Source organism: Phalangium opilio, unplaced genomic scaffold, assembly GCF_054372755.1.
Source record: "Phalangium opilio isolate 3A_F unplaced genomic scaffold, DU_Popi_V2 ptg000113l_1, whole genome shotgun sequence".
Classification (NCBI taxonomy): domain Eukaryota; kingdom Metazoa; phylum Arthropoda; class Arachnida; order Opiliones; family Phalangiidae; genus Phalangium; species Phalangium opilio.
In genome coordinates, this window is record NW_028324209.1 from 8,496,185 (window position 1) to 8,519,015 (window position 22,831).

General features: G+C 34.8%; 2 protein-coding genes across 5 annotated transcripts in view; one reads left to right on the forward strand and one right to left on the reverse strand.

Moving 5' to 3' along the window:
• LOC149623758 (uncharacterized) overlaps positions 1–22,831 on the forward strand; it is a 55,980-nt gene that overhangs the window by 30,353 nt on the left and 2,796 nt on the right. The window lies entirely within an intron of this gene.
• Positions 300–20,879, reverse strand: LOC149623760 (uncharacterized). 2 transcript variants are annotated; one of them, XM_089852690.1, is made up of 6 exons: positions 20,791–20,879; positions 20,641–20,706; positions 2,514–2,681; positions 1,561–1,638; positions 1,304–1,403; positions 300–863 (listed from the first exon to the last, which is right to left on the reverse strand). In XM_089852690.1, exons 3-6 carry the CDS (start codon positions 2,591–2,593, stop codon positions 780–782), a joined length of 342 nt encoding a protein of 113 aa, XP_089708816.1. In that variant the 5' UTR covers positions 2,594–2,681; positions 20,641–20,706; positions 20,791–20,879; the 3' UTR covers positions 300–779. The 2 variants fall into 2 exon arrangements, with proteins under 2 accessions (XP_089708816.1, XP_089708815.1); XM_089852689.1 differs by lacking the exon at positions 20,791–20,879 and having other exon boundaries at positions 20,641–20,729.

Consider the following 22,831-nt stretch of genomic DNA (forward strand, 5'->3'; position numbering starts at 1 on the left):
TAAATCGGAATCAGAAAGACACTCACCCGCGGATGTTTGGGCGACTTCCAAAATTAACTTTAGCAGATGAGAGACGGAATTTTAAAAATAGAATGTGACGCCGCGCAAGCATCTTATGTAGCAAAACGTGGTGTGTCAGAAAATGTGTAGCCCATTTCGTGTCACAATTAAAACACATAGAACATTTTTGACTCAAAATCAGCCATAGAACCCACTGCAGTTCGTCCTACCACACAGATTTGTCATATGACAACGCTAACTTTCTAACCTTATAATATTTGTGACGTATAGTAGCTATGGAGCAAATTTTAGAGTTTGAGCTATTTTAATTAAATGATACAAAATTATTTATGAAACACCATTATATATTTTATTCAAATCAAAATACTATTTGAGTTACTTTTATTTATATACGATATTTTATTGTCGTTCGTGGTAATATTTTCTCGACTCATTTTTGAATTATCGACAAATTTTACATCTTTTTTTTTCTCTCCCAATTAAGAAACACAAGTACAGGATTGAAAAGTAATTTATATAGAATGGGAAGAAATACCTATACCTTTAATTATTTAATTAATTACAATATTTAGGATTTCATTTCTTGCGCCATTGATATCACTAACCGGGATTGAAGAGAGATTTTTCTAGGCTAAACTACTCTATATTGCGGAACTTTATAATTTTAATTATAATTATAATTATGGGGATTTTAATTTTAATTTTTTGCGCGTATTTTACAGTTTGGTTTTTAATTTTTCCTGTTGTTTTTAATAATGTCAGTCGTCATTCAAAAGTGGTCTCATCCTTGGCTTGCTCTTCAATTTAGGGATTTGCGATAGCAAGTAGAGCATCATTTGATCCTTTTAAATAATTTAAAATTGTTAAGCTTATATTGTTTTATAAGGGTCCTTTTATGTAGATGGTCATAGCGCCAACCACTTTGGGTGAAATTTGTTAGTCATAAGGTACGGGGGAATTTTCTTTCTCAGCTAGCGAGTGAAGTAGACCACGCCATATTGTTCTTTTTTGAAATTGTTACGTTAAAGTAAATGGCTTATAAAGTTTTCTTGGCTAGACCAATTACAAACATGCTGACATATTTTTAGTAGTAGGTGCTAGTAGTAGCCTATGCAATCATAAATTACGCTGACTAATCCCTTTGTAGATCTTATCTCCTTCAGTTTGCGAGTAATCTCTTTCTAACTTTTACAAGTGAGAAATAGGCAGGCGCTATGACCTTCTAGATGTAAAGACCCTGGGGGTTTTATTTGTTTTTTTTTTATATTAAGAAATACATTACATTTGCCGCTTTCATCTCTTCGTTTGAATTCGTTTTTTCTGCCGCTTTGTAGTCGGACGTTGAGACTGTATCTTCCGATGAATCGTAATCAATCTGATAACTGTTAATAAGGCATTTATGCTCGAGTATTAATTTAGGAAATACGTCAATTTATAAACAACTATTGGGCCGAGCGAGAAAGAGATCATTAAGAAATATTATAGTAACTATTTAGATCGCCCGCCCAATAATTATGTAAAGTTATAATTAATACCAACTTTGATAATTGTGGTAAAGACGGTTGACTTGACCTTTTGGCACTAACTCCTCTGCAAAGTGGCGCAAAAACGAATCTCCTAAAATATCAAATAATTTCATTTGACCTTAATTTTATGGAATCACATCGTAGTCAAACGATAAATAGTCCATTAACCAATCGTAAAATCCGCTTCATCAAATAGGTACGAACCTGATGCTCGTATAGGCCTATACCTCTGGTCGGAATACACTTTGCAAGAGATGGTATGAGAGGATTGAATTAATCCCAAGGTATCAATAAAATATGCAACGCTACGCAAGTAAAGCTGAAATTACCTTTAACCATTCCCTCATGGTGAAATAAAGAATTAACAAGATTCTTAAGCTATACCAATATTATGTTCTGTATAGACTTAAGGCGTTGAAAGTTTTATGATAATTTTTTTTTTATGATTCAAAATAGCGAACGTATAATCGATTAGTTATCTTGTAACTTAGGCCTCTTATCCAAAAATTGACTTTCGCTAAACTGCGTAGCGAATTATGGTAATTAGTATTTTAAAACCAAGTGGCTAGATCTATCTTTCGCGGTTCGGCCGTTGTTACTTGGTAAACATACTAAAGACGGTAAAGACGGTAAAGTCCATCTGCAAGCTAAAGGATATTCGCGTCTTAAAACAATTAAAAATACCGCTGAAATACTAACGACTTTCCATGAATTTAAATTAACTAATTATAAAACAATATTTTTCTTAAAATAAATTTAAAAATTAAGCCTATTTTATATATTAGCGTCGTCGCGTCTATCCTTTAAGATGAACATGGAGATCTAATATTCTAAAATCATCGCTCTCCCCCACTTTAATTATAATTGCTAATTACGGGTTACTATGGCTCTAATTAAAATTGTCTTCTTCCATCCGGACGTTTGAAACTTGTATTGTTGAGGAGGAGGAACTTAAAGGGATCTTACCTACAGTCCAGGGCTTCGCTCCACGCGACGAGGTAACAGCATAGTATTAGAGCGGCGAAACTTAACCTGAGTGACGTCATTTCCTCTTCCTTTAGCTCGAGTCTCCGCTCTCTCCTTCGCTACTGCTGGGAATCCCTCTTTTCGAGAGAACCGCTACCTCCGAGCACCCTTTACAGGGAGAAAGAGTCAATCAGATCCAATAGCCCTTCATAAATATCGCAGATCTTTTCAATAAAAATATTTTAATAAATGGTTTAGTTATAATAAGAAAGATACAGATTAATCTCTCTGTTAGAAACCCTCGCAAAATGTATGATTAGTAAGTTAAAGTTTGGTAAATAGTTATTATTAATGTTAACAAATTCTGCATTGGCGCCGAACATGAATACTATGATTGGTTATTTAAGGTTGCTTTTAATAATATTAACAAATTCTGCATTGGGCCCGAACATGAATACTATGATTAGTTATTTAAAGTTGCTTTTAATAATATTAACAAATTCTACATTGGTTTTTAGTAGATATAAAAAATCAAATGATGATTAAGCCTGGAGTGGAAATAGAGTTGTCATGAAATTTAAATGCGAAGGTAGTCAAGAATAGTGGTAATTAGACTCTCTAGAAATTAAGGTTAAGTCCGCGTGCTTTATTAACGGACTCGAAACCGTAAAGAGTTGACTGTCACAAAACGCCATATAGTCTTACTATTTGCGTGAAATTGGTTTTTTAGAACATAATTCAAATGCAATTAAAGAATGATTAATTAGGGTTTATTCATAAAGCTAGAATGTTACGGGTTCAGAATAAGATGTTCTTTAAAGGCTTAATGATTCGCCGCCGTCCCAACCTTAGGAACAAATCCGAAGAACTCAACCAAACCATTTCTAAAACCTTCTTTTAATGTTACTATTATCAACCATGCATTTTGGTCAAATTGGGTACTTAATGAACAGTGACTGTTCCTAAACAACAGACAAATCGCTTTCTGAAATGTATGTAGGATTTCCAGACTAGGTTATTAGTCTATTTAGTTAATTACGTTAATACGGTAATAAGATTCTGTCATTTAACCATTTTAGTTCAATTCCCTAAAGTTTTCAACGCGTGCTTAAGGTTTTATTTTTATTTCGCTTCCCAGTAAACAAGTAACAACTATAACCATCATTTTTGGGGAAACGAGAGAATTGTAAACTTAATTATATTATCTAAAAAAGAGATGGCACTCGATGAAAACAATTTGTTTAATTCATCGGTTGCTAGAGACTTGAACAAAGCAAACAATAGAGAAGGGATGAAAAAGATTAACTAGTAAGACAAAACTCAAGCCAGTCTTTTCGTTGATGCGATTCAAATTACATCTGCCTCCCAACCCAAAACATTCTGGAAACTAATTTTCTTTAGTGCTAAGTTTCCTTTTTAGTTTGTAGTAAAACAATTCCCAGCTTTCCTTAATATTAAATACACTCTTACAGCACTTAAGGGAGATGGTGACACTGTAATAACTGAATTATTTAGTGAACAGTACACGTGGAATCTGTATTACGCTTCATGGTATGGCGCGTTTGTAGCTGGACACAAGCTGTCCAAGAAAGAGGAGCTTTTATCATATGTATATTTCGGAAAGTTGTTTGTTTATTTGTATTTATGTTTGTCACAATTCGTTAATATCCAAAATAGACCAAAATGTATCAGGGTTGATGCCAGTAACACTATAAGTTCGTTCCATAAGTTTTTCACTGGTTACTGAGAGCTTGTCATGAAGTTGCTGACTTAATTTTCAAACATAACAACAAAGGCAGCATTCAATCTCGCAAATTTTACCCGATTTTAGTTATTATCTTCAGTTTGCTATTAGTTATACATCAAATGGAATCGTTATTAAAATAGCGCTTTCGAGTTACTTATATTTCGTCATCATGATTTTATAAAATTACCAGAATTTTTCTTTCTTTGAGTGATGTGTTTTCGATTCGACGAATTTCTCTTCAGACGAATAAAATAAAACTCTGTCGTTCAAAAGGTTACAATAATATCTTTTTCTTTTTTTCCCCGGATTTAAAGTAACCGCGAGAAATCCCTTCTCTCTCGTTGTATATCTTTTATTCATGGGACCCATGGGAGCAAGCGACGTTGTTGAAGCGATTCAAATTAAAAATTACTTGGTTCTAGCTATAGTTGGTCGTATTTTCCTTTCGAGATTTTCTGCCTTTCATCTTACAATAACAATCCTTTAAAAAATCTCTTCATTAAAACCGAAAGATTTCTTCGTAAGGTTGAAAAAGAACTTGTGGGTTGCTACGTCCTAGCCATTCGATAAAAAAAGGCCAATGTTTAAATAGTAATTTATTTCAAGGAATTTTTGCAGATTCTGTGAAATTCAGACCACAAAACGGACCCAACTTTACTTTACTCGGACTGACCCCAATGAACCTAACCTAATCTAACCTTATCCAGCCCTAATCTGTTTGATAGGCCATTATTATTTGTATTTTGCGACAAAATCTTCCTTGGGATGACCCTATTGAACCTAACCTAACCAATCCTTATCCGTTTCTAATTTTTCCTGAAATGTTTTTCGTGTTATTGAGTAATTTAAATGCGCTAAAAAATGAATATCGATTTTATTTGCCATTTAAAGTAAATAGTAAACTTTACACGTTTATTTCCTAAAATTAGCTATTTTCTGACACCATTAGGTTTTATACTGAACAATATCCCATTTAATAACAATTTATCTACGCGATTAAGTCGTTTCATAAAACTTTACAAAGTAATATGAAACGATTGTCGCTCTTACGCGTAATGAGACGGGTATTTTCGAACCTATTCGAGGCAGGTGCCGTTTTCCGCGTGATGACTTTCTATTAAGAAGCTATTTAGTTTCTTTGGGGCCTTTTTCTCCAATACGGACAAACAAAGAGTATGAAAGAAAAGATACCGAAAGGGGATTGCGTGTTACAACAACCTATAGTGACAAAGTAACGTTACCAGTTCTTCTATAAAAAGCTATTTGAGTGTTAAGCTGATTATTCTTTTTTTGCTAAAGTCTTCTACGTTCTGTACTAAGTTTGAAGGGGAAGAAAGTGTACTCTATCTTGTTAGGAAGCTGTTAAGTTTAAGAAACTTGCCGGGAAACGGATATGAAATGGACTATCCTATATGTTTAAAATCATCTAAAAATAGTTTTTAATTTTTTAAACAATTTCTTGAAATGTTCCGCTTTCAATATCAAGTTGTCCCGATTTTGCAAAGAAACGAATATATAGTTTTAGATCCATTTTTTCCCACTCTTAATTGCAATATTTTATAATATTAAATGACACAGATATAATTATGTATACAAAATTTATCAGACAAACTCCCACGTTTAATATAAAACTTAGATATAGTTAAGCCTGTATAAGAGAGAGGAGGGCAACGTTTTTGTTTCCAAGGTTATTTCGAGAGGGTTATTTTTTTTAGCCGAATAATTTTAGTTTTGGAATTATCTCTTAACTGCAAAGTACCAAACGCATTTGAGTTTTACGACCTTTATATCTGATGTGGTTTTGTTTTAGTTTTACAATTGTAAATACAAATATTGTAACTGGTTTAAAGAAGTTTAGTTTGCAAAATTTTTTTAAACGTTGAGCACGTTATAGTAGAGCGCGTTTTAGAGAATAATTGTAATACCAGAAATCAAAATGGCTAGTAACGTGGTTACCATATTCGACCAAGAAAGCACCTTGGAAGATTATATGGACTTGGAATTTCAAGAAGAGGTTAAAAAAGCTTTGGACAATAGTCATCCGTTTTGGAACGGTGTTCAGTGGTTTTTGGACTGGTCCAGAGAGGCTTTCGCGGCCCATGTAAAACAATCTTTGATGAAATCACCAGAGGTCAGTCGATGGGCCGTGAGAATTTCTTGCACCGTAAGTGACTTAGTCTTCACAGTCTTGGGGACTTTGGTCAACTCGCTGAGATTGGTGTTTTCGGGACCCGGCGTTTGGAAAAAAGCTCACGCCGCCGCTCTCAAGGCTTGGGAAGACAACGAAGAACGGGGTCTATTGGCCCAAGCTTACGCCTATGGAAAGAAAATGGCCGCCTACTTCTTGGAGATTGTCAAACAATGCCTCGAAAGGGCTATTAAAGCCAGGGGACTTCAACTGTCCGTCGAAGAAATTGACGAAATATCTTCATTGTTGGATAAAACTATCAAGAATTAAGTAACCTTTGAATTCGTCATCACTTCAGGCTGAATTTTTGATCAAATGAACTATAATTGCTCTTATAAATTACAGTTAAATCGTATAAGATAAATTTTGTATTAAATTTTATATTTTAAAGCTAAAACGATTTACAAAAATTTTAAAATTAAGACGAAAAACCAATTCAATTGCCAAGTAATTAACCCTTGAATTAGCCCATGTAAAAATTGGTTATTGTGAACTGAGAGACCCTAACTTCAGGTAACCAATAAAAAGAAGTCCATAAATTTATTATATTTGTTTTCATATTTATTTGGAAGAAAATTCAAACATATTTTATTTTGTAAACAATTCGGGTATAAACAATTTCTGTTATCGTTTCACCCCTGATTTAACATTTTCCGTAGAGAATAAACCGACTTATAACAGAGTCGAAGCTGTACAATTTTATTGATCTCCCAAATGTTACTGCAGGGTAAATTTCATCAAAGGGTCACATCATACATGGAAAAGGCAGGGACGTTTACGTTTGTTTTATTTACTCGCATTTCGGCAATTTCGGATATGGGAGACGAAACACTTGAAAGCTTTTTAGAAAAGCCGGGTGTCGGTGGCGCCAATTGTAAAAAAAATCGTTTGTTATTTAGTAAGTGTAAGGATAATTAATTTTTAATGTTAGAATTATGCTGATAAAAAGCTGTAAAGTCCGTATAATCCTCAAAGCATTTACGCTACCATCGTCCTATCATTTCGCAGTTCATATATTGCAACTTCTTCTACCAGAACAAGTAAACTCGAGTATACCTTTCAAAGTCGACACCTTTGCCGTCTATACTTATGCCATTTTCCATAAGACGCTACCAATCTGCCACCACGGAGCAGTGTTTAATATGTAGCTAATATATTATTGGCAATCCAGTAAAATTTCTGTATGATAAATGCTATCGAATACCAGTTATGACGCAGTTGCGACGTCACCAATACAAACTAGGTATATATTTTTTAATCTACTCTTTTTCAGTTTAGTTTTAATTTTCCATTACAATATTATTATTTTTCGATTGAATGGCTTTTATTGTTGACAAATTCGGTTGTAGATGTGATTTCACCTTACTCATCTCGCGAATTTAGTTAAATTCAGGTCCCTTTGAGCCTTTGAGGTTTGTTGTTTTTCCTCAAATATTACTTTAAACCAATTTTATAAACGAAAGGTTCAGTTATTGACCATTTCGATGTAACTAAGAGTGAAAGACATGGGGGTAAAACTCCGCCTTCCATCTCGCTTTTTGACGCCTGCCCTGTAGTTATTTTGTATCATGAGAGTTTGCAGAGACGGATGGCAATGTATCAACCCCCTTATATATCCCAATACTGAATTGGTTTATAAAACCCCCTTTTTCTTGCACGAGGAATTTAAAAACAACTTTTATCTAATATTATAAATATATCATTCAACTGCAATGCTTATTGAAAGACGATAATATTGACGATGGACAGAATGTATTCATTCATTCATTCATTGCAAATTTTGCACCTAAAAAGTAGTGATAAATACGAGTGGGTGTATGTGCTGTACGCATAAAGAGGCAAAAAAGTTTCAAATTTTATCCATAGGAGAATCTGATATTAGCTGAGGGTAAAACCCCGTGGACATGAAAAGCGCTAGTCAAGAATATTTTTAGAACGTGCTAAACGAGATGTAAAAAATATGGCCAGGGTTCAGAAAGTCAGACTTCAAAGTGTCTACCTACACTTAGGGCTGTACTAGGGTTACGTTTTTTATGAGCTGGAACGCTCGGTCTGCTCTGATCTATGGCGAACTTCACTTTGAAAAGAGAGATGAAATGGGAGAAAGTCCAGGGACGCGGAGGAGAGTGAAATACGATATCATTCAAACCGAGTCTTAGCCCAAGGTCCGTATAGTCGTTTTAATGGAGATATTAGTAATTTTTAAGTTGTAAGGGCTCATTCATTAGTGTTTTCGTCAAAAAGTTCTGATTGCGTCCTCGTGTTTCACGTAAGTTTGGTAACACTTGCTATTATACACGTATGGAATTTTTAATATATATATTTTAACGAAGGGTCAGTATGAATTTAAAATTTTCTAATGGTCTAGTTTTCAGACTGTGAAAATATTTTAGACACATATATATAAAAGTACGAAAAAAAGTTATATCCAATCAAAAAACCATCCTTATACATTAGAGGCCAGTACTTGAAGAGAGCTAACGCCCTTGAACATTTTAGAAGGGTTTTGGTTGAGTTCCTCAAACCTGGGTCCGCGAACCCCGAGATATTAAGTCTGCAAAGATCGTCTTATCTTAGTAACCCGGGAAACTCCGGGTAGCAAACACTAGTTATTTTTACAGTGTTAAAGAATTCAAATACAAATTATGGTGGAGTCCAATATTGTGACATCACATGAAAGTGTATAGCCGCCATTAGAGGGTAGTTCTCTCTGTAAAAGTTAACATATTTGACGTATAGCCTTGGACATTGTTTAAAATTATATAAGGGACGTAGTTCTTAAAATTTTTAAATAATTTAATAGATTTTGGTTACGTCATTATTAATTATTGTTTACCTTAATGACACTATCAATTAAACCAGTCTACGGTATATGTGATAGGCTATTGCGTAGGAAGATACGCCATTAAGAAATCGCCGCTGGATCACTTTCACTTAATACCTTTAAAGTCATTTAGCCGCGAGGATGTAATATTTTAATGAACTTGATTGATAAAAGCGTGGGAAGGTATCTTTAGCCTTCAGTGATACATTGCAACCTCTGAAGTTGACAAAAAGGGTGTCAAAACAGCTTGGACATGCACTATTTTGAATTGACGTCTTAGCCCTTATCGATTCCTCTTCAACAGAGAGGAATATGCCAAAAGGAGTAGAAGACAGGCTTGAGAAGAAGGTGCCCTGAGTTAGTGCTAATATTACTATAAACGTTAATTCTAATTCCTGCTTTCTTAAAAATAGAATTAATATCTGTAAGTTCACGCATAGAAGCTTCAAGAATAAGCCAAAAACAAATAAAAAAGTGAGGTTGCATTTCTCTAACCATAGTCCACTCGATCAGCGCGAGCAGCTTGCGTCGTGATGCGCGTGACCGAGTGGGCTGTGCTCTAACACTCGAAAGTGCCTTTTTTATGGGTTTTTTTTTCTATGGCCAAATTTCTATTCCTTTTTCTATATTTTCTCTGCACTTATACATTTTAAAACTATAGTTTTAAATTAAATTAATTCGCTAAGTTTCAGTTCGCCAGAGGTTTTATAATACCCCCTAATATTAATTTTACTAATCAACCGTCGACCCAAATTTTTGGACTTTTATATTGGATTTAAAGTAACGAAAACAACATTGGACAAGATTGAAATCGAAATTGCCTTCCGAAGTTCCGATATTCGAAGACCTTTGCTAGACATTCTCCTATTTTCTATTTGTCAGTCATTTATTCCACCGCAGACAACGACCGGATGCTATTTATATCTCTCCCAAGGTGATGTACACCTCATTTTGCATTCGCGAAATCCGTATTTTTCAAATTTAAGAATTTACTACTGAATACGGAATTTATAGACGAAATTCAATTGCTAATTCAATGACACCGTCCATTGTCTTCGTGAATTCATTACAGGTGTACTATTAAATAGGTAGATATGTGCATACATTTGTAAAGCAAATTCCTCCACATGTGTTATTACTATGTCCCTGTTTTAGGGGCCAAGGAATATTTGGGAGCCCATAGCTCTGTAATGATGTAAACTAAATGATGTAAACCCCATGTTCTTTGACACTTTACACTCAGTTTTGACTTTTGACCCAAAGAACGCACACACCCTGTAATTTATGGCAGGCGTATCAGACACACTTTGTATTTTAGTGACCCGATGTACACCGAATTCGCGAGTTAGAAGCCCCTCGGAAAGAAACAACTGTTGAAGATATTTCCCGAAAGATTGATAGGCAAATTGAAAAGAATTTGTCAGGATTTTTTTTCTTTTCTTTTCATTTTGTCTGGAGAGTGGTGTTATACAATCCGCGTAAGACTGTTCTTGGTGGGTGTTTTCATTTTTTTTTTTTTTTTTTTGTATTTTCGCGTTTTGTTTCTCCGGGGCTTCCAATCGGAATCCCATTCCCAAAATTTCCCAAGGGTGGTGATAGGTGTAAGACGAAACTCGTCTTTAAATGAAGCGACAAAAAGAAAGACGAAAAATAGCGCGATTCGTGACCCCCAAGTTCAACCTTTTCCGACCTAAGTACAAGGCATGGCACGGAGAAAGGCTTCACGTATAGGGAAAGAGATGAAAAACATCTTGTTTTGTCATCATCATAATATTGGATTTGAATATCGGGCCGACTTTCGTTGAAACAGAGTCACCTGCTCCTGATCTCCAAAATATAAACCCATTTTCGATATCTGAATGCTTTGGTTTTTGCCAACTTCAAAAGGGTAAAGGGTAAAGGTTGAAACTCCAACTGCGCTCGAATATCCAAGATTCCCAGTAAAAGTTTTAGTATCAAAAATTGCGCTGGTTCATTCTGTTTCATTAAAAAAAAACTAGCAAACGCTTTTTATGGGAAGAGATAGACAAATAATTATGTATGAATAATTTTACCTTATTCTATATATAACCTATCTCGCTCCGCTGACCGCGCGTTGCTATAGCAACCAATGAAATCACAGATGGAAATACCTCTGAAATCTGACATGTGACGGCCCACAAAACATGGGATATATGGGGGCCCAACGCTTCATATTATCTGTATCATAAGTTCGTAAGATATATTTTCCATAAGTTTGTCACTGGTTACAAACTGGAGCTTGTCATGAAGTGACGTAGGTGAAATGGCATAGATTCGAGGTAAAGCAACGCCTGGTGAGGCGCTATCAGGGGCTTGGCACAGATTGAATAGGAAGATGGACAGCAAAACCCGTGTATTCAATTCTCGCGTCGTTCTCAAACAAGCTCTCAATAAGTCTCTAGCATTACGAAGTACAGATAGTGTCATACTTATGGCTGCATATATTCCGGCTTTCATCAATATGCTATGCCCGTTTTCTTCAATCATCTAAGTACATTCGTTTTATGTACTCTTGGTGCACGGGAATTTTTAAAAACTCTGGGAACACACAAAAAAAAGGTTTTCCGTGTGGTTATAAGAACTCTGTCAAATTGAGTCAGTCTTCAGTCAATTTGGATTGAGAGAATTATGGTATACTCATGCAGTCCGTGACAAAGACGATGTGTGTTCTTGTTCCTTTGAAAGGACTTCGCAAACTCTTAGCGTCAAAGTATACCTAGCGTGTGTCTTGACTGGGAACTTTCCAAGTCTATATAGAACTATAGGTAAAGTCTCCAAATTACCAATAACGAGATTATCTAACTCTTTTGACGCCAAATTCTTTTGTCGGTTTTGGGATAAATGTATTGAGGAGAAAATACGTTCGCGCGCCTTGACTTTTCTTTCTTTTTTTCTGGATCATCTGAACATAAATATATGTCTATAAGTCTCCAACGCCATTTCTGAAGCAGCGCAGTATATGGCTTGCAATTGTAACAAGGGCCCTCATTCCCAAGTCTTCCCCTATTCTTCCCTGTTTTCTCTTATGCTCAGTGTTACTTCGGTGACCTCTGGTGTTTTCAAATTTGGTCCTAACATCAAGGAAGCTGCATGGAGAAGATGACGTGAAGGAAACGGTTTCCTCTGTGCAATTCTTAGAATTGGAACAGCGCGCTTTTATGATACAAAATTTAAAACGTATAGGTGCAAAAATTAAACTGTAAGACAGAGTTTTACCACAGTATTTATCCATTAAATTGGTCAATAGAGAGCTAACAACTGGCTAGGGGGAAGAGATAGTCTGACGTCACGCAGCCCCTCTCTGGTTGGAATTTTTGCGCGTAGAATACTGTTTCCAACCGTAGGGGGGATGAAACTCCAGTAAGAGATAGAAGGGTGTGACGTTTCAGGGTCAGAACTGTTAGCTCCCTATAGATCATTTGTGACGTCATCGTGGTTGAAAGTACTTATAAGTATTGTTTTAGACTTATCGTGATGAACTTTAACTTACGATCCAACGAAGCTAAACCCAATATACTTGTTTGAAAGAGTAAGATGATAAAAAGGAATTCTTGTCTTTTGTGTGCTTTTTATTTTAGCTAGCTTCTTTTTCACCTAGTCCTATAGTGTACGTACAGCTAACGTTTCCTGAATAGGTGGAATATCCTATAGTTTTCGTCTTCCTCCTATGACTTTCAACTTTCTCTTTGTATTGGGATCCATCATGTTTGTCTTATCATCAAAGTTTTTATTATCAAACAATAAACAAGCAATCTTCAAGGAATCACGGAACACGGACAAAGATAGATTTAAACTCGCTATAAGGGTCACGAAAATAGATAAAATCATGCAGGTTCAAGCCTCTGGTGATTTCTTTTGTGTTTAAATTAATATCATTATGCAAATATTTAACTCTCGTTACCTTTATAATAAACAATTCAAAAGCTGGATAATGGAGCTTGAAATCAATATTTCAGCAATTCATTTTCCCATCCAAATTTGTACGAGAAACTTTTCTGCTTCGTAAAACTATCAAATTCGTTCTGACAATGGTTAGTTTGGGGATTTTTGTTCATTAAAACGACAGCCATAATCTGTTCATGAATAATTATGATGTCCAGCCTTCCCTTTTTTTCTTCGAAAGAGTTTTAATCTGATAAGAGTGGCGTTTTGAACGATATGACGTTAAAGGTTTTTGAAGAAAAACTTGAAAAAGGATGGCTTAACGAGAAAACTTCGTAAAGTTGCTATTAAAACAAATTGAAGTTGAATCTTGGTTGGGTAAATTTGTTTAATAATTAATTTTTGAGTTGACTTTTGAATCAACCAATGGTAGGTTACTCGGTACGGTAAAGTTTGCTTAAGAATTACTGTTTCTATTTACTCACAGATCTATGTAATCCAAAATCGAAAGATACGAGTAGGTTTAGATAAGTTTACGAGACCGGAAATATTCTTTTATTCTGAAGGAAATAATTTTTATTAAATTTTATGGACTGAAATTGCTTTAAAAGAATAAGGAACACTTCTTTAATCTCATTTATCTGCCAAATTCTAAGACAATTGCTTCGCTTCTTTCACGCCAAATAAATCATTTCGATTCTATTGTTCTTATTTCGTAAAAGCTCTTTTGTAATTACGCTCAATTTATCTTTGTCAAACCGAAATCAAAGCGGGAAAAAAATGCGGCCAATTTAAGAAAGAAATTATAATAATTTATTTCACCAAAAAAAAACAATGTGGCTAATTTTTGTTGTATTGTACGCGACTTTAATTTAAAAATCTACTTTTTAATATCAGGGATAGATAGACTTTTTTAAGTCTTAAAAAAGTCTATCTATCCCTGTTAATATTAATTAATGAGTTAACGATGTTTCTGAAAAGATGGTGAAACCGCGGACCCTCACTTTAAGACTATAATCAGAAGTATATAATACTTCTCTTCGAGAGAAGTGTACCATAAAGGGAGGTAATTGTAACATGATTCTTCCCAATATCATTTTACATTTAGAGCAAGGTTACTAAACCGATTCACATACGCGATAAATGGTTCCCTCATCATTACTTTATTAGCGCTTAACTATTATTGCCAAGTCGCATGCTCTTGTGGACTAATTTTTGTCCCACGTCAAGACAATCAAGGTTTGTGGGTTGATTTCTGAGGATTTGGTACAAACAAACAGTTATAGAATTCACCCTAGCACGGTGCGATAGTTACCCATCTGAAGTTTGATGAGCAGGAAAGCAAACAAAAAGGTGCATGAACCTGGGAAGAATGACGTTACATAACTAAAGTATTAAGAGGATACAAGGTGTCATCCTTCTTCTATTATAATCTTCTGGTAAAACGAAATATTTTCCATTTCTCTTTGTTGCTATTCGTTTTGGTTTTTTGGTGGGTATTGCAATTGCAAAACCAGGAATAATAACGTAAAACGAAAGCTGTGTTTTCACGTCGGGGGGTTATGTTTAGTCGGTACTTGAGCGGAAGAGAATATCGCGCTCTCCAGCTCTCTCTCTCTCTCTCTCGTTGGGAATATGCAGATATCGAAATAAGACTAAAGCAAATATAATCGGGGATTCACTCAACCGATCGCCCTAAAGGTTATAGCTCTCCGAGAGAGGCTTAATTGTTAGCTTACAAGTAAACGCCAGCTCAGCTCCGCGTCAACTATAGCTGATAACCCCGCACCCAAAAATCTACAATGCTTACTCTCGACCCTTAAGCGGACGACGTTGGAGTTTTACGGCTTTATTCGGAAGTGTGAAACATATGGTGTGACAAGGGCCTCCCTTATAAATCATATCTCGGGTTCTATTACGCAATTCACTCTTGCGTGTAATATTTTTGCAATTATATAATTATGGGGACAATTATATAATTGATCTAATTGTTTTTCTTCATATAAAACTATACAGTATATAAGTAAACAAATTTTTAATTACATTTTATAATTGCTTTAGTTTGTTTTGAGTTTATTGCGCGTGTGGTCGGTCTCATTGGCGATTCAAACCACGTAAATTCGGATAATTAATTACTAAATTCCTTCCAAGAGCGATTAAAATATGAATTCGGCAGTTTATGGCCCAGGTTGTTAATTTTAATAACTGGAAAATAAATATTGCAATTACCATGCACGGAAGTAATTTTCAAGTAAAATTCGCCCGTTGTTTACTTCCGTTAAACTTTATAGACTAAACTTACTAATAATTTAAGTAGATGCTCAACATACGAATATGATGATTAGCTACTTTATATAACTTTCTGAGTTCAGGTTTTATATAAAAATGGGTTATGGTTGAAGCGCGAAAACGTATAAAAACAAATTTCTTTATGTTCAATTAGTTTTAACTTTTAAGATACGGCTTCCATAACATAAAGAACTGTTAGAGGATTTCTTCGCCGTTCATCTAGAAACGAGTGCTGAATCGAAATATTTTTCCTTTTACCGATCGTTGACCTTAACCGTTTGTAATGTATCCATTAGCGTGACCCGAGCTTGGAATATAAACGTGTCTCATTAATCAATTCATGTAGCGGAATTTAGAATTGTTTGTTTCAGTGTAGACCTAGTGGTTTAAGCACTTGTGAATTTAATTCGACAGTTACAAAACAGTATGATAACCCTATAATGTGTAAGTATTGGTCGCTTTTGAGAGCCCATTGTATCGATAGTACGTGCGCTGAAGGGGCTAGAGAAATTTCCTCCCCCCATTTCTTAACTTTCACGGCGCTTCAGTTGCCAGTAATTTGTTATAAGAGCATCTCCTGCATGCAGGTTTGGAACTGAATGATAATTACTGAATCGAACAGAATTCTACAGGATTTTTAGTCTATTGTAGATTGCGGTTGAAAGGTACACGTCACAAATGACTGGCAACACTTGATTGCACGCCATCTATTGGCATAATCCTCGATAATGAGTTTCTCCTCCAAACCGGGCATGACCTTCTGTGATTTCCTTCTTTTGTTATAAGTAGAGATGGAATCACAGTAGGCGATGGTTTCTATTACCGGCAAATCGGCTGCTAAGAGATGACTAATACCACGCTTCTACCCTCGTAGCAAATATCCTTTCAACCCAATACTTATGGAGAATGTTATAGACTTAGGACAGTACAGAGCTATCGCGTACTTGAGTAGGTGTTTATCAGTAATTCATGAAACCCTTTTCACGTACCGCCAATCAGCGTTTGTTTTGAAACATTGTACATTTAGTACATAATTACCATCTTTATCCATTTGTAAATTATAAGGTTGTTTTGGTAAGTTAAACAGTTCTTGGCAGTCTGCATGCGGGCTATTTGTTTTGACTTCTTAGACAAACTAAAGGTACGCTAAATGCAATCGTACTAATTATTTATTAATTATTAAAACTGAGAGCTGTGTAAATGGATTGAAGAAAGTAAATCACCCATGTTTAAACAGGAAGTGTAAATAGAACGTCAGGAAATTGAATCGGCAAGAATAAAGAAGTATAGTAGCGTGGGAACTAGTTAAATTCCTGGGTAATTTATGTGTCCATAGGAAACTTAATTGCTTGTCTCTTCTTTAATATTGTAGATAAAAATATGGCTCCAATAGATATATTCATTATTTTAAACGCTCTTTCGATCAAAAAGCAAAAATTATAGCCCGGGATATCCTTTAAGGTCAAATACGGGTAAACCTCATAAAACGGACAAACTTATTAATGTGGTTTTGAAATTGATTGAAATTTGAGCACTTATCATGCTACCAAAGTTTATGTTTCGCAAGCTTGAAGCTAATTACTGTATGATAGAGAGAGAGATTGATGTAGATAGTGGAGTGACGTAGGTTTAATGAAGCTGCATCTGAAAATCTCTTGATTTGTAGCCATAAGTGCGGTTCTAAGTATACATCATTAGAGAAACCTAACCTTTAGAATTTTACCTAACAGGACATGCTGTCAACCGTTCGGTATTTCTTTATTTCATTCGACATTACGAATCGCAACAAAGCAACCCCGCGCTTTACCCTCATTGCAAAATGAGCAAATATTAACCGAGCTGAAAAATGGTTTCAAGTCTTGTGATATGTTGCCGCATACCTGTCCTAGTACAGACTGTATCCTCCCTCCACTGTGCGTGTAGTCAATTAAAACTTCCCTCTATGGACTTAAAAAATTCCAATATTATAAATTTCTAATGGCTTTCTCTCTACACATTTAACCCCGTGTTTGCATTACCAGATGAAAAAAAATATACTCAGAATAAATCCGAAATATCCTAATTAAGAAATTTATAAGTTTCAGATCTTTCATCTTTTTAGTATAAGATATTAAATTTTAATTTTGACGCTTTTTGTGAAGGATTAAATTGGCTGTTTTTCTCATTTTGAATGAATAATTAAACTTGAGTAGGAAGAGCCCTGATTAATTAGCAATAAAAGCATTAGAGCTAGGGCCTAAGAAATAGATGGAAGAGATCATATTCTATTAGTCTAAGAGGCCGTCACATAATGATGGCCTCAAAATGTAGCATGTAGGTGGTTCCGACAAGAATTCGTTCATCTTATCTAAGAATATTTAGGGACTAAAATTTTAAACCCATTCTAGCGTACTTCTTGACGCTATGGTTTGACCTTTAATGGGGATTTGACCCCCATTGTTCTTAGCTCAGGTATGGTTTCAGGTATGGTTTAGATGATATACAGGGTGTTTCTGATAAGTCTGGGGGATGTTCTTCGGGCGATTTTGAGTCGAAACTTCTATCTCCATTTTGACACAAGGGACACTGTTTGCCAGTTAAGATTGGAGGAGCACTTTACGGATGACCCCTTAAATTTAATTAAGAAACTGAAAGACTATGATTTCTAATTTAATTAAGGGGTCATCCCTAAAACACTCAAATCATAACAGTGACCCGAACTGCAAAATGTCATAGAACATTTTCGGCTCAAAATCACCCAAAGAACATCCCCCTTAATTTATGACAGACTTATCAGAAACACCCTGCATTCAATTATAACTGAACATATTTTACTTTCGATTAAACTAATAATTCCACTTTCAACAAAAAAATAGCAGGTGAATTTTCGCTAAAAATTATGCCACGATGGTACTCTACCAGAGGCTACTACATATTCTTAGTAACCTGAATGTATTCTTTGTTGGTACCTATATATATGTGAAATATTAACAGAGAATATGAAACTTCCTCCAATTTAGCTAATTTAATCAAAGGACAGGTTATTAGATTAATGGATAAGAACTTATAAGACGCCCGTCAATAATCTGATAAATAACTTGACGGCCAAATTAAAAAAACTCTTATTGGTTCTGTGAAACCATTTATTTTCTTTATCAATTTTTTAAATTGAAGCTAATGGATCGAGAAATATTTGAAAAACAAAAATATTTCTATAAAAAGAACCAAATTTGTTAAATAAATATGATTAGCAAATATTAATATTTCCTTGGAATTTTAACACGAGATTGACAATTAATAATTGATCAGGAACTGACGGCCATTTTCCAAGATGGCCGCGTATTGAAAAGCTTTCTTAATTTTAACTTCCTAAAAATCTAGTTTCAACGAGGGGTTCCGCAGTAGCTCAGTGGATTTCGCAAACATAAAAAATAAATTTCTAGTTTAACCGCATAAACGTGAAATTTCGGCGTACAATCATTAGCTTTGAGCGTACTGAAGGTATTAGACGTAGCCTTGAACGTGATTACGCGTAACGCGTGATTGGTGGTTAGATAATGTTTACAATTAAGCGGCATGATTTAGTGTCGTTTTCCCCTTAACCTCCTCGTATATTATAAAATCCAAAATATTGTTTGTATAACCTTAATTTTAACCCATCAATCTATAGATGTTTGTTGGAATAACTTTCGAAATCGAACGCGTAGACCATAATTATAATATTTAGAATGTTTACGCAAATTGGTTGGTATTTAAATTAAACTTCAGCAGCTGGTAATAGATTATTCTAAACAGTGTGTTAGTGAACGATTTGGCTTACAATAACAAGGAAACGTGGCTCTCCTATCATATGACCTTTCATAGATTATTGGCCATACATTTTAGATAGTGAAAGGGTTTCTACTGTACATGGTGGTCTGGGATCAAAGAAAAACCTCAATTAGGTCTTAGATAATGCAGAGAAAATTTACAATTAGGATGATTGATTTGAACTATGTTTTAAATTTTAGAAATAAAAATTAATATACATAGTGGATAATTAATTCAAAATGATGTAACTTTATATGAAAGGGATTGAAATGAACTTTCATGGTGGTCCGGGATCAAAAAACCTCAATTAGGTCTTTGATAATGCAGAGAAAATTTACAATTAGGATGATTGATATGAACCATGTTTTAAATTTTAGAAATAAAAATGAGTATACATGGTGGATAATTAATTCAAGTTGATGCAACTTTATATGAAAGGGGTATCAAAATGAACACGTTGCTATGGTTTAAAAATGACTCGAATAAATTTGCCGAATGGGAATTGGTTCTTTCGTCCTCAAACATTTTCACTTTTTTTTATTTTGAGAAACCGTAAACATTATTATTATGGATTGATCCCAAAAGAGATATCATCGTAAAATATTGAAAAAGGTTACGTTCCATTACAGCTAAAATAAATAGAAATAACCAGAAGTGTTATGTTATTTCAATTTATATTTTATATCCAGAAAATCGAGGGAAGTTTTAAAACGTAGAGATGACTTCGAGAGTAGATTGACCCCGGTTGTCACTCATTTTCAGCGACTAGAATAATGAAGTACATATATTTTTGCAAATAACTTAAAAATGTTTTGAGTAAAATAGTTTTTTTCTTAGATATCAAATGAGTGACTTCTAAAAGGAATCGGTAATTTTAACAGTGAAGTTATACAGAATTTACCCAAATTTTACAAATATTTCTATACTCAGAACCAGTTTAAAATGCATTAAAGGAAGTTAGAGAACTACATTTTTGGCTTCTCCGCGACGCCTCTTATTAGTTTAAATGCGTTGTATATTAATTAAGTCGTACCAACATTAATAATTAATATTTGTTAGAGAAACCGCAAGCTTAAAAATATTTAATTAAAAAAATATTATTAAGACTAACCGAAAGCTTTACGGGCACCTTCCTAACCTTTAGCTTCTACTCCTTTTGCTATATTCTCTCTGTTTTTCTCGACTAAAGGGAACATATAATACGATTTCGTGCATGTTGGCGTAATTTACTTTTTGGCATTTTTATCGCTAATTAAACAAATGGTTATGTTCCCTTTAATTGGAATTAAACACTGCACTTTCTCAAACTAAATATACCTTATTTTCAAGAAAGAATTGACCGAATCGTATAAAAGATTAAAACAAATCACACCTTGAACTTACTTACCTCAAGTGGTGTATAGTTTACTTTTCGACAGAAGTTAGTCTCCTCTTTATGGAAGTTTTTCTGAAACTTTTAGAGGGATAATTTTTAGTTTAGTAACTCTTTGAAGAAACTATACCGAGAAGATTGAAGGCAGGCGAGAGAATGTCTTACTGTCGTTACCGAGAAAACTAATAGCTAAAGAGAGTGTTGGCTTTAAATGTATTGTCGCGAGATGATTAGCTAAGAAGAGAGGATTTTGGGAAAACTTGTTGATCCTTCGGAGTGCGAGGTTGAAAGATCCAAGCGTGAGAAATATATTGGGAGTCCATCCGTCAGGGCTCGTTTTTGAAGCCAGGGATAACGGCACGCGCAGTCGCCGTCTCGAGCCCCCATAGGGTCTCTAAAGAGCGCGCCAAAACTAGTATGCCCCCCCTGTTCAACTTCCAATAATGTTCGAGGATCACTTTCAAAGGGGTGCCCACGCTTGACTCAATTTTCGAGGATGTTGTGTACCCAAAAGCTGGTGCTGCTGCCGCTACTATATTAATTATTCAAGTCCAACGGAGCTCAAATCCTCTAAGATTTGTTATTTCCTTCTTAAAAATTGCATTAAGCAATTTCTGAATAAGTTAAATGTATTTCAACGCCCACAGTATTAAATTTTTCTGCCCTGATCGAGTTCAGATTTGAAAAGACGTTAGGACGTAGTTCAATATTCGAATTCGAAGTCTAGATTATTCAATAAATTCTTTATTGGAGTATCTATTATCTCTTGGGATGGGAGATGAAGCTTTAAATTATATAATATTAAGTCGCGTATCCTTTTCTGTATATATAAAACTCTATATCTATATACGAGTTAAAGTTCTGACTGACTGAATTATAATCAACGCCCAGTCCAAACCGCGTTACTTAGAAGGTTGAAATTTTGCAGGGACGTTACTCTTAAGTAGTAGCTAGCACGGATTAAGGAAGATTTTTACAAATCCACCGCCATCTTGAAAAATGGCGGCTAAAAATATAAAAAACAACCTTCTTAATGTAATAACGTCCGAGCGTTTCAAACAGATTTCCCTAAAATTTAGTACACTGATTTCCAATATCCTATAGACGTGCCTTATAGCTTTGGGGTTCAATTTACCGTCATCTTTTAAAATGGCGGTCCAAAAACTAATAAAAATGTCCTGACCGGCAACTGCGGGTGTCTTTGCATAGATACGATACGTCATCGACTTTCTCGTTGATTAATTATGAACATTACCTGTTCGATCTTTTTGATATCATGCTCTAAAATTATTTAAAGTATTAAAATTATTTTTCATCTTTATTCATTTTCATACTAAATTATTTATAATGTGTTTCTCCGTAGCAAAGAGATTTAATTTTGATAGTGAATCATTAAATGGATGCATTATTTATTTTGATATTGATATATTTCAATTCAGTATTTTTAAAACAGATTAATAAGGTACCGCAATTTCGAAAATTTGAAAACGGGTTTCATTTATTCGTCTGTGTGGTGAACTCTTTAGTTTGCAGCATTACCAGGGTTCAAAGTTCAGTAAACCGAAAACCAATTAATTTCGTTAACACTATTCTACTTTCCAACAAATAAAGGTTCATGGGAGGTTTTTAAAGTTTACGGGAGTGTGAGTCAATTCTTCAACTTAATTAAGTCTAATGTAATTAATTTGACCCTTTTAAATCTCTCCAAAGGGAAGCCGTCGCAGTTCGTCTCTATCCTCTTAATTAAATTTACATATTTTATTCCGAGAATATTCCAGGTTGCGGTATTTAAAATCCCTTTGCACTACAGGATTATAATATCATAGTAAATTCATGTGTTTTTTCGAATGGGTTCTAAAGATCATAAAAAATTAGGTATGTTCAGTCGTAAGCTTATCGTAATCTTCATAAGTATGAGTCGAAAAGATATTCGCTGCAAGCACGCGTCCTTTCTAAAAGAGTAAAGGCTGGTTTTCACTGGCTCAAAACGCGGGAAAATCTTCTGTGCGGCGCCTTTTTTATAGAGGTAACTTTCGCGTTTTCTAGGCGGCATGTAATAAGTCTTTTCGACGTAAAAAAGGGGGTAGGCAACTCTCAGCATCGTCTCTGCACACTCTCTTTTTATCCAAACCGCCTAGAGCGCAGGCGCCGAAAAGCGAGATGTAAGGTAATGTTTTACCCCCGTGTCTTTCCCTCTTAGTTACAT

Excerpts from the sequence above, each read along its gene's own strand:
- LOC149623760 (XM_089852690.1), bottom strand. The coding sequence starts at position 2,593 with ATGACGTCACTCAGGTTAAGTTTCGCCGCTCTAATACTATGCTGTTAC. Across the intron at positions 1,639-2,513 it reads AGCGAAGCCCTGGACTGTAG|GAGATTCGTTTTTGCGCCAC; the intron begins GTAAGATCCCTT and ends TTGATATTTTAG. Across the intron at positions 1,404-1,560 it reads TCTTTACCACAATTATCAAA|TTATCAGATTGATTACGATT; the intron begins GTTGGTATTAAT and ends CCTTATTAACAG.